The sequence below is a fragment of the Rhinolophus hipposideros genome (genome assembly GCF_964194185.1).
Source record: "Rhinolophus hipposideros genome assembly, chromosome: 19".
Taxonomy (NCBI): domain Eukaryota; kingdom Metazoa; phylum Chordata; class Mammalia; order Chiroptera; family Rhinolophidae; genus Rhinolophus; species Rhinolophus hipposideros.
This window is the reverse complement of record NC_138065.1, coordinates 10,297,770-10,309,946: the sequence shown is the minus strand read 5'-3', so window position 1 is coordinate 10,309,946 and position 12,177 is coordinate 10,297,770. Positions and strand designations below refer to the sequence as shown.

The 12,177-nt window shown below is 47.0% G+C and overlaps 1 protein-coding gene across 2 annotated transcripts in view; it reads right to left on the bottom strand.

Moving 5' to 3' along the window:
• Positions 1-6,562, bottom strand: part of TRIM33 (tripartite motif containing 33) — a gene marked incomplete at its 5' end in the record, with an annotated part of 108,314 nt that extends 101,752 nt beyond the window's left edge. For both annotated transcript variants that reach the window (XM_081025315.1, XM_081025314.1), the window contains one exon: positions 6,037-6,562. In XM_081025315.1, the coding sequence (XP_080881441.1) occupies positions 6,037-6,562 (526 nt within the window). The remainder of the gene's footprint in view (positions 1-6,036) is intronic.
• Between the last annotated feature and the right edge of the window lie 5,615 nt (positions 6,563-12,177).

Genomic DNA, 12,177 nt, shown 5'->3' with positions numbered 1-12,177 from the left:
TTCACATGGCAGACCTGGAGAGGCTGTCTAGGTACCTTGTCCAAGGTTACCTGGCTGATTACAGCAGAACCCAGTGCACGTTACTCCCAATCAAATTCTTCACCCACATCATCATGCTCTCTCAGATGCGCCCTGCTGCAAGGCTCCCCTCCTTCCAAGGTTCATTTTAGAGCTTGTTACGAGATGTATCAATACAAATTTGTATTTTTATTGACTCATTGTAGGTTTATACATACCCACTACTGACAGCTACTCTGACTCAATCTGAAACAGAACTGAAAAAAAATTACAAAAGCACTTTTAAAAACTCACTACTGAGATTCAACAAACATTAACGAGTTTATTTTGATTTTCCAAGTTCTCCAAGAGTAAACATCAGCCTTTCTCCTCAAAACTATTTAAATCCATGTTTCTCTTAGTGTGGTAGATTCCACAATCTGAATCACATGAGATACTTGTTCAAAATTCAGATTCTTAGCATCATCCCCAAATTAATTGAAACTGTGTCTCTGAAACTCCCAAAATGGCATTTTAAAAAGCTCTCCAGGTGATTCTTATTCATCCAAAAGCTATTTACTGAACATTCATTCCACAACAGTCTAGTGGGAAAACAGGAACATGAATAAACAAAAACAAGTAAACATTTTGGATTTTAGCTGTGCTATGAAGAAAAAAAAAGGTAATATGTCATAAAGTGACTTGGAGGGCTACTTTAAAAGGAGCAGTCAGTCATAGGATTTTTAGAGCAGTGAAAATACCCTGTATGATATTGTAATGGTGGATACATGTCATTATACATTTACACAAACCTATAGTATGCACAGCACTAAGAGTGAGCTCTAATGTAAACTGTGGACTTTGGGTAATTATGATGTCAGTATAGGTCCGTTGAATATAACAAATGTCCCACTCTGGTGGGGATATTGGTAAAAGGGGAAGCTATGCATGTATGAGGGCAGGTGATTGTAACGCAGGGACTCAGCTCCCTCTCCCCGCATAAGAACGCAGGATACAGTGAGGCCAAAAAGGAACAACAGAGCCACAAATAGGAGAGTCATGCCACTATATTCTAGATGGTGGCTGCTCGAGAAACAAAAGCAAACATCCACCAGTACCCCAAAGAGGAGTCTTCCTGCACCCCCGTCTCACTAGCGGCCGGGCGAGACACAGGAAGTAGGATCAACACAGTCCACAATCCACAATCCGCTGGCCAACCGCACCTGCGGGCCACAATTCGCACCTGCTAGCATAGCCACGGCAGTTATATTAGTGGCTAATGGCCGACTAGTTACAGCTGATGGCCATTTACTACCTGAGCCAGCACCTTTCCACATGAGGTCGGAAAGGAAACTGCTCTCTGGGACAGAACTGGGACAGAAACTGCTCTCCGTCCCTGCACTCCACCCCTCCAGGGTCTCGCCTCACACCCTACGCAACCAGCGTCTTTCGTGAGGAGCCCACCCCTCCTCCGCGCCAGGAACCCAGCTCACAAGAAAGTTTCATTCCAGTTCAAGTAACGTCCCAGGGGGTATCCCTGAATGTCCACCTACTTTCTGGGCAGAGCCAGGGTTCTCAGGGTCCCACCAGTCTTTCTGGGCACAGCCCGACTTCCTGGGCACAGCTACGGTTCTCAGGGTACCGTGCTGGAACAATAGTGGCTCACAGCCACGGTGCTTACATATTCTCAATGGCGGCCGGTGGTGACACAGGAAGCAAACATCCGCCTGTACCCCAACAAGGGGTCTTCCTGCACCACAGTCTATCCGCCTGTACCCCAACAAGGGGCCTTCCTGCACCACAGTCTCGCTGGCGGCCGGGCAAGACACAGGAAGCAAACATCCGCCAGTTCCACGTTCCCAAGCAAACAGTCAGGCGGTCCATCAAATCTGGGATGGAAGGCCATTCCCCATAGTCCCCAGTCATTCGCCAGGGCTGTGCGTTGGCCTCACAATGGGTGCCCTCCAAGTCCTGCCCAACCCAGGGGTGAAAGACGACCTTGACCTCACCCGCACGGTCCACCGAGGACTCAGCAAGCGTTTCCTCCTGGGGGTACAAGTCCCGTCCCTGGGCTGCCTCAGCCAGCACTTCCCGGCCCACACAGCCGCACCAACCTTCGCTTTGTCCAACCTATGCTGGTCGGAGAACCGTCCACGTCTTCCCAACCCTCCAGCTCTCCGGCAGCTGCACAGCTTTTTTATGCTGGTCAGAGAACCATCCGTGTTCTCCCACCCCTCCATGGGGGTCCAAGTCCTGAGAACAGTGGCCAGCGGCAACCACACATTGTATGGGGGCCACATGTCCTCCTGCCCAGAGGCAGACATCATTTCTCGCTGGCCGGAATCCTGCTCGCCGTGCCAGGTATCTCAGTGGATGGCCCCGGTGTAAGATGTCCACAACTCTAGGAGCCTACGGCAACAGCGGACCACCAAAAAGCAGGCGACGCCTGCCATGGGCAACAGGGCGGCATGCCATCTGGAGGCTCGGGAAGACACCAATTCACCGAGGGGTCACGTTTCTCCCGACAGATCGCGCTTCCTGCTCCCGGCGCAGCTCCTCACCGGCTTCCCGAGACTGAGTGTTCATGTGCACAACTGCTCCACTAACCACCCCCCTCATTCTGGCCGGCTGCACATGTGTCATGCAGGGACTCAGCTCCCGCTCCCCAAACAGAGGATACGGTGAGGCCAAAACGGAACAACGGAGCCATAGATAGGGGAGTCATGCCACTACGTTCTCGATGGCAGCTGGTCGAGGCACAAACAAACATCCGCCAGTACCCCAACGAGGGGTCTTCCTGCACCCCAGTCTCGCTGGCGGCCGGGCGAGACACAGGAAGAAGGATCAACACGGTCCACAATCCGCTGGCCAACCACAGCTGCCCGCCACAATTCGCACTTGCTAGCGTCACCATGGCTAATATTAGTGGCTAACAGCCGACTAGTTACAGCCGATGGCCATCTGATCAGCTGACGGCCATCCACTACCTGAGCCAGCACCTTTCCACATGAGATCGAGAGCCTGGAAACTGCTCTCTCGGGCTCTGTCCCGACAGTGACATGTAAGAAATCTTCATAACTTCCTCTTAATTCTAAAACCACTCTAAAAAATAAAACCTTTTTTAAAAAGCGGTCAGTGAAAGCCTTTCTCAGGAGGCAACATTTGAAGTGAGGGGTCCTTCGCTCAAGGACAGTGGTTCTCAAATTTAGTTTGCATCAGAATCATCTGGAAGGCTTGTTACAATAAACCACCGGTCAGAATGTCTGGAGTGAGGCACAAGAATGTCCATTCCTGACAAGCTCGCAGATGCTGCCGCTGCTGCTGGTCCAGAAGCCGCCACACCTGAAGAACAACTAAAGGGGTGAGTGACCGGTGTGTTAGAGGAACAGAAAAAGGCCAGTTAGGAGGGAGGGGAATGTACTTATCATTTCAGAACCACTTAAGATGGTGAATTAAGGTGCCATCTATGGCTCCCAGACAAGAGATAGAATCACAGGTTGGTCAATAATACCTTGCATTTGAAAAGCATTTCAGTTTATAGAAGCATTTTCACATTTATTAAATTTTATTTAGTGAGATATAAGTGAAGGCCTATTAGCTACATTTCAGAGATAAAAAAACGGAAGGACAGAGACATTATGAACCTGAGGGAACCAGAAAACAATTAAGTGGCAGAACTATGTCCCCTGACTCTAAAACCAGTGTTCCTTCAAGAACAGCATGTTCGCTTTTTTAAAGAGCAAAGCAAAACACACAGAAGTTAATACAGGTACTAACAAATTATTTTCTAGACTCCTTGCCTAAAAACACTGTGACTTCCAGACTTAATTTATTTTAGATGCTAGTTAGAAAGCTACATTACTTTGACAGTAGTTAGTCCCATCTACTTATTTTTCCTAGTTCAAAAACAAAGGACAGAGAAATGAAGAGGGAATTTAGAGACTAATGTTCTCTCTCCCACAGAAATATCAGAGAGCCAATTTCATTACCTCAGTCCCTCAGCCACACAAGTCAAACACAATTTTCATCTTGTGTTCCCTCCAATCTCCCACCTAATCCAAGTTCCCGTAAGAACAGTGATTCCCACATGTCTTACTACACTCATGAGGCCATGAGCAGTTAGTTACACACCCATTATCATTTTGTATCTTCTCCATCAATCAAACGCTTATTCTTAATACAACATTCTCACCTGCATGTCTCAATAATACTTCAAATCCAAAACACCCAAAACTGAAATCATTATATCCCTCTTCCACCACACACACACACCTGCTGTATGCCTGAATTCTTTTATTTGCATTAATAGCACTGACACCCATCAAACAAGAAACTTGGAACTCAGCCTAGACAAGTTGTCTCAATCTTAATGTGCCCCACCCCCCATCTCATTCCGGCGGCTACTCACAATTCCTATGGCTACTTTCTCCCATAGCAAAATGCTCCCTTCCCTAACACCTGATATCAGTTCTTTACTACCCATTCCAAATGCTAATTTCTTACCTAGATTACTGCCAAGATTCTCTTAATTGGTCCTGCCTCCAGCCTTGACTTCCTTTACCCTTCAACATGCCCCCAAGTGATCTTTGTGGATCACAAATGTGATACTTTTATCCTCTTGATATAAAAGTCCTTCAGGGACTCCCTTAGGTCTACACTGCACAGGATACACTCTGCAGGATGAATCCAAAACCCTTAATACAGGTCCACAATCCTTATCTGCAGTTCTATAACTCTGAAGCTTTGAAATTTCTTTTCATAAATTTGCAAAACTCACCCTGAATTGCAGAAGACTACTGTCTATCCCACTGGTGTAATATTTGTATGTTTCACTACAGAAGTAGTAATGTGTTTGATAATGTGTTAACCCAGACCCTACTGGAGGATTATTAACCTTACCCCAAAAAAAGAAAAATTTCCAAACTATTCTGAAGTCTAAAACACACCTGGTCCCAAGGGTTTCAGATAAGGGATTGCCTATTCAGCCCATCAATCCAATCTTACCTATTCAGCCCATCAATCCAACCTAATTTCCACCAATCACCTTACACATCTCTTAGCTTCAGGGATGTGGCAGGTGCCCTGTACCCTGAATACTCTCCAATCCAGTGAGCTACTTACCTTTCAAGAACCCTGCTCAAGGGTTTCCTTTTCAGTGCCATTTTCGTGACCTTCTCTTGATTGTGCCACAACCACTGCAGCAAGTACCCACCTCAAGTGCTGTAGGTTTTGCATTTATTTCCCCTGGTAGACTGTGAATGAACTCCTCATTGAGTGTTTTAGTCAATCCTACAGTGTCCAGAACACTAGGGGCTCGTTAACGTACAATGAATTAAAATCCATGCCCAGCTCCACCTAATTCCCAATTCCCTTCCAAGTTCATTTCTCCTTCAACCCTAAACCTTAGGATGTTTCCCTAACCACGCAGGCCCCTCACTCGCAGTCATTTTCGTTGCCAGAGTTCCTCTTTTCCAATGTCATCTTAAAATTACTTTCTATCGGGTGCCTCCTCCAACGCCCTTTATCCTCCTCTATTTAACCCCCAGTCCTTCTTTCCCCTGGTCTGGGGCAGGTCAAGTGCTCTCCCGGCAGGTCATTCGCACTCACAGCCCTCATCTCTTACCTACTCCCTCCCCCCCCGCACACCTCTCCCGGCTCCGGGCCTGCCTCCCCCCAAACGCTTCCCTGCAGCCGTTTCCCACACCCCCTTTCTCCCCAGTCCGGGTCCGAGCGCTCCCGAACCTGCCCTGCGCCGAGTGCACGCCTTCCCGGCCCGTGGGCGAGCGTCACAAACCTCCCCGGCAGCGGTGTCCCCTCCCCCAGTCCCCGGCTGCCTGCACCCCTCCCTCCACCCTCCGCGTTATCTCCGGCGGTCCAGCTCCCCTGGAAACGGTCCCAGGGGCCGTGTCTTTGCACCTCTTACACTGCTCGGGATCGCGCCGTCCTAGGAGCCCTGGGCCCCCGCACCTCCGTCCCCACCTCCTCCTCGGCCCCGCGGCTCCCCTGCAGCGCACGCCTCGGACAGGGCCTCCCGCTCACCTTGCTGGATGTCGCCGTTGCTGCCCCCGGGGATGGGCACGCTGAGCTGGCGCTCGGGCTCGGGCAGGCAGCGCAGGCAGAAGGAGTGAAGGCAGGGCAGCAGCTTGGGCTCCGCCTCACGCCGGCTCTGCAAGCTCTGCTGACACACGGCGCAGGTGTCCAGGAGCGAGGCTGGAGGTCCAAGAGGCGGCCCCGCCGAGGGACCTGGAGCGGGAGCCGAGGCTGCGGCGGGCGCCGGCGTCGACACCGTCCCCCCGGGAACTGCAGGGCCCCCTGAGGCCGCAGGGGCTGAGGCAGCCGGGGCCGAGCCCGAGGAGGCCGCGGCCACCCCCCCGTCGTCGGGCCCGGCCGTGCCGCTCTCCGCGCCCGCCCTGCTGCCTTCCTCCTCCTCCTCCTCCACCAGCACAGCGGCGAGAGGCGGCTCCGCCTCCTGCGCCGCGGGCCCGGCGGCCCCGGCAGTTACCGGCGCGCTGCCGCTGCCCCCACCGCCGCTCTCAGCCTCGCCGCCGCCTTTGTTTTCCGCCATGTTTTCCTCTTTGAACCCGCCGGACCGCCCCGCGCCGCCCGCCGCCCGCGCCGCCGCCGCCGCCCCCAGCCCCAGCCGCAGCCGCAGCGAGAGCGGACGCCGAGCGCGAGCAGGCGAACGAACGGACGAGAGCGCGCGCGCACGCGGTGCCCCCGCCCTCGCGCCGCGCGGTTGCAGTGGGCCCGGCGGTGCGCGCGCACGTACGCACGGACGTGCGTGAGGGAGGCGGGAACTCAGGGCGCGGGCGCGGAGCGGCGCTAACTGCCCCTCCCGGCCTGCGGGCCCGCGCGTGGCGTCCGCGCCGCCGCGACTCAGCTGGCTTTTAAGGCAGAGGCCGTGGACGCTGCATTCCTCCTTCTAGAGGTGGTTGTGAGCTCCGATGCAGCGGTGGTGCGGGGAGAGGAGTGGGGGGGGCTGGGAGGCCAGGGCTGGGTCCCGCAGAGCGAGCGTCTCCCTACTGGCGACGCCGTCCCCGGGGGTGGGCGCGCCGCCGCGGAAACCTCACTTGCACGGTGGACGCCGAGGCTTCCCGGCCCGGAGGTACAGACCTGCTGGGTCTCTGTTTTTTTAACCTGCCCATTTCTTGTGGTTGATTGTCCCTCCGTGGAAAGGAAGCAGGCCTTTTTTTTTCTTTTCTTTTTTTTTTTTTTAATGGGGGGCCTGCCAGAAATCGGCTGAAAAAACCCGGGGAAGAAGAAACTTGACAGCTGTTTTTTCGCTTTTTTTAAGGTGATCGATTCTCAGACGTGGCTTCGTATCCGAAAACCAATCAACTGGGGAGCTCCTTCCAAGCCAAGATAGCAAGACCACACCCCAGACCTGCATCAGAAGTGGGGGAGATGGCTGATGGATGTTGAAGAGTCGCTCGGGCTGATTGTGATGTGGATCAGTTTGGGGAGTCACCGATCTAACCAATATGATGTTCTGGGAGTCCCACCTAGGGTCCTGGCGCGAGGTGGATTACAGACGCCCTAAAAATGTTGGTAACAGAAGCTTTCAGAAAGGGTTGTCTTTTATCTGAGAAACATACGCTGGGATTTTTACCTAGTGCAACAGCTGTTTTAACGTTAGGGTCATGAAGTGCTTTCTTCTGACAGTGTTCCCAAGAAACTCACTCTTTGAGTTGGTATAAGTCCTTAAAAGAAGGCACCTCGAAACATGTTTCATGTATTCGTTCAAAAATACTGCCCTCTCCCTATATGGATCAGGCAGTGTGTTTCAGAGACTAGGATTACAGCGGGAGACAAAGGAGATCCTTACCTTCGGAAGAGTTTGCAATCTAAAGAGAAATAGAGTGCAGAAATAAAATGGAATCACTTATAGTCACACTGCTAAGTCACTGAAATGAAGTAGATTTTGGTATGCGGAAACAATTCTATTCTTGTTTTAACTAGCCTGTGAATTTAAACTTTTGAAATTTACAGGCCTGCAGCAATGCCTCCAGATAACCTTAATTACACCCAAAGGACTCACCAATTAAGACCACCTGGTATCTGACTGATAACCGTCCTGGACCAATCTTAGGTGCAGGACTGACTATTCCTGCAGTACTGATTATTCTCAAAAATGCACTTTTTACTATAAGAACTCTTTCTTCTTCGGAACACTTCTGGGTTTTTGCCTAGTTGTGTTTCCAGTTTGCAAACCTGAAGACCCTTGAATAAATCATTTATTTCTAGTCAAAGGCTCCAAACTCTGTTTTAGTTCATTTGACACTAATGGAGGAAGATTGAAAATATATGTTGGGGAATAATAAATGCTATGAAGAAAAACAGTAAAAGAGATTAGAGAGGATTGGGGAAGGCCTCTTTTGATAGGTGAACAAACCTTGTGGCTCTCTTGCAGAAGAGTGTTTCAGGCAGAGGCGCAAACATTAAGTACAAAGGTCCTGAGACAGATGGAGATTCTTGGCTTGTCAAGAACATCAAGGAGTCAGTGTGGCTAGAATTACTTAAACAAGGGAAAGAATAGTAGAACATGAGATAAGGGAATTGAGGAGACACGGTCATACACAAAAATGGTCCTCAATTTTCTAAGTGTTATGCCCTTGAAAAGAACTTGAAAAACTATCTTCTCCCCTCAAACATAAGTTGACTCAAATTTTCATCATGAGTGTAAATAGTTGCAAAGAGTGTAATTTCTGATATTTTACAACTATTTTTCCTAGATTATTACATTACTTTTAAATCTATCCAACGGGACAGTAAACACTAAACTGGTTTAACAAACTCCAGCATCCATTTTATTTTATTTTTAAAATATTTTTATTTTTCAATTACAGTTGACATACAATATATTAGTTTCAAGTATACAGCATAGTGATTAGACATGTAACTTATGAAGTGATCATAACAAATCTAGTACCCATCTGACATCATACATAGTTATTACAATATTAACTATATTCTCTAAGCTATATTTTACATACCCATTACTATTTTGTAACTACCAATTTGTACCTTAATCCCTTTCCCCTCTTCTCCAATCCCCCCAAGACCTTTCATCTGGCAACTATCAAAATGTTCTCTGTATCTATGAGCTTGTTTCTGTGTTATTTGTTCATTTATTTTGCTTTTTACATTCCACATATAAGTGAAATCACATGGTGTTTGTCTTTTTCTGTCTGATTTATTTCACTCAGCATAATCCCTCTAGGTCCATCCATGTTGTCGCAGATGGCAAGATTTCATTCTTATGGCTGAGCAATGTTCCGTTTTATATGTGTCACTTCTTTATCCATTCATCTATTGATGGACACTTAGGTTGCCTCCAAATCTTGGCTAATGCTGCAATGAACATATGGATGCATATGTCTTTTCAAATTAGTGTTTTGAATTTCTTTGGACGAATACCCAGAAGTGGAATTACTGGGTCCTTCCGGTCTCTTGTTACAGCCTTTATTTTAAAGTCAGTTTTGTCTGGTATAAGTATTGCTACCCCAGCTTTTTTTTTTTTTTTTTTTTCATTTCCACTTTCACGAAATATCTTTTTTCATCCCTTTACTTTCAGTCTGTGTGTCTTTCAATCTGAAGTCTCTTGTAGGCAGCGTATGTAACGGTCTTGTTTTCTTAGCCATTTAGCCACTCTATATATTTTGATTGGATCATTTAATCAATTTAAAGTGATTATTGATAGGCATATACAGAGGGTGCCACAAAAATGTATACACATTTTAAGAAAGGAAAACTATTAAAATTGTAATACTCAATATATACCAATAACAAAAGATGAATACAAGTCATGTTTGACTTCTGCAATTACAAGAGGTGCTCAAAGTGCTTACCATCAGCATCCAGACACTTCTGATTACGGCAAATGACTGCTTGAGCAACGTTGACCAAAGTGTCCACTTGTATACATTTTTTGGCACCCCCGGTAATTACTGCCATTTTACTCATATTTTTTTGTCTTATTTTTTCTTCTTAAAGAAGTACCTTTAGCATTTCTTGTAATACTGGCTTGGTGGCGATGAACTCCTTTAGCTTTTTCTTGTCTGGAAAACTACCTGTCCACTGATTCTAAATAATAGCTTTGCTGTGTAGAGTAATCTTGGTTGTAGGTACTTTCTTTTTATCACTTTGAATGTTTCATGCCAATTCCTTCTGGCCTGCAAAGTTTCTGTTGATAAATCAACTGACAATCAACTCTGTTGAGAAATCAAGTCTTATGTGAATGCCCTTGTAGGTAACTAACTGCTTTTCTCTTGCTGCTTTAACCTTTGTCTTTAACCTCTCTTTGTCTTTAAACTGTGGCATCTTAATTATGATGTGTCTTGGTGCGGGCCTCTTTGGGTTCATCTTGTTTGGGACTCTACGCTTCCTGGGCTTGTATGTCTATTTCCTTTGCCAGTTTAGGGAAGTTTTCCATCATTATTTCTTCAAATAGGTTTTCAATTCCTTGCTCTCTTCTCCTTCTGGTACCCCTATGATGTGAATGTTGGTACACTTGATGTTGTCCGGGAGGCCCCTTAAGCATTCCTCATTTTTTTGGATTCCTTTTTCTTTTTGCTGTTCTGTTTGGATGTTTTCTGCTACCTTATGATCTAAATCGCTGATTTGATCTTCTGCTTCATCTAATCTACTGTTGATTCCTTCTAACATATTCTTTATTTCAGTTACTGTATTTTTTATTTCTCACTGGTTCTTTTTCATTTTTTCTATCATCACCATTTTTATGTTTCCTATCTCTTTGTTGAAGTTCTCCCTGAGATCATTGAGCATCCTTATTATAAACAGTGTTTTGAACTCTGCATCTGGTAAATTGCTTGTCTCCATTTTGTTTAGTTCTTTCTCCTGAGCTCTATTCTTTTCTTTCATTTGGGACATGGTTCTTTGTCTCCCCATTTTGGCTGTCTCCTTGTTTTTGTTTCTATACTAGATAGAACTGCTATGTCTTCTGGTTTTACTAGAGTGGCCTTATGTAGTAGGTGTCCCATGGGGCCAGTGGCTCAGTCTTCCTTGTCACTAGAGCTGATGCTGCAGGTGTGTCCTTTGTGTGGGTTGTGTGTGCCCTCTTGTTGTAGTTGAGCCTTAGTTGCTGTTTGCACATCAATGGGAAGGACTGACTTTCAGGCTGATTGGTTGTGAGGACTCGCTGTGACTACAGTGGAGGAGCTGTTGAGCTGGGCCTGACCCTATGGAGCAGGATTCACTTTAGCAGGACTCTGGTGCCTGCCCAGTCTGCCCTTGGATGTGTCTTCTGTGGAGGTGGTTGGGTGGTGCTCTTGTGTGGTCTGAAGCTGGCCACCAGGTGTGTTGGTTCTGAGACCTCTTCAGGGTGGGGTGCTCTGGTGCAGCCCAAGGTCAGCCACTGCCTGTGCCCCGCCTGAGGTCACTTGGTATGAGCTACAGAGTGATCTGCAGATTGTTGCCACTTGTGCTGGGCTTGGAGGTGCCTGGGAGAGGCTAAGCTCCAAACTGAGGCTGGCTTTCCTGGAAAAATCACTTGTAGTGGGTCAGAATAGAAGAAAGAAGACCAGTTAGGCTGCTAATACAATAATGGTTGATTGTACCAGGCTCATTTCTGTGCAGGTGTTGAAAAATATGGAGCATATAGAATAAAGAGCAAACACTTTTCTCCAAATTGACTTAAAAAAAATGAGTTAATGGCTGAATTTCTCAACTAAAAGCTTTGATTTTTTTTTGTTAACTTTTTTTAAATGTTAAATGTTTTTTTTAAATGATTTTTTTCTTAACATTCTGATGTCTGCTACTGCTTGCCTTTTTCAGATCGAGTATAAAAGTGTTGTTTTTGAAAACTGTATAATTTTATATGACGGAAATTGCCCCTCATACCATTTACTGTGTGCTCTGAGAAGGCAGTGCCTAGAATTAAACTGTCATGGAATACTTGGGGACACTGAAACCTTCACTGTCTCATTGAACTGAACAAGACTCACCTGTGTTTCCGTTTGTGTTCATTAGGATATTCAAGGGCTGAAGATAAGGTTGTAATATCCACTTTATCTTTTTGGTCCTAACAATGCCAATGGAAAATTCCCTACATCTAAAGTGTTGCCTTTTACTTCATGAAAGGCATGTTAGTGTGGTTTATGTATAATATCAAAGAACATTTAACACATCTCACATTTTATAGGTAATCTATAAGGTCAGATG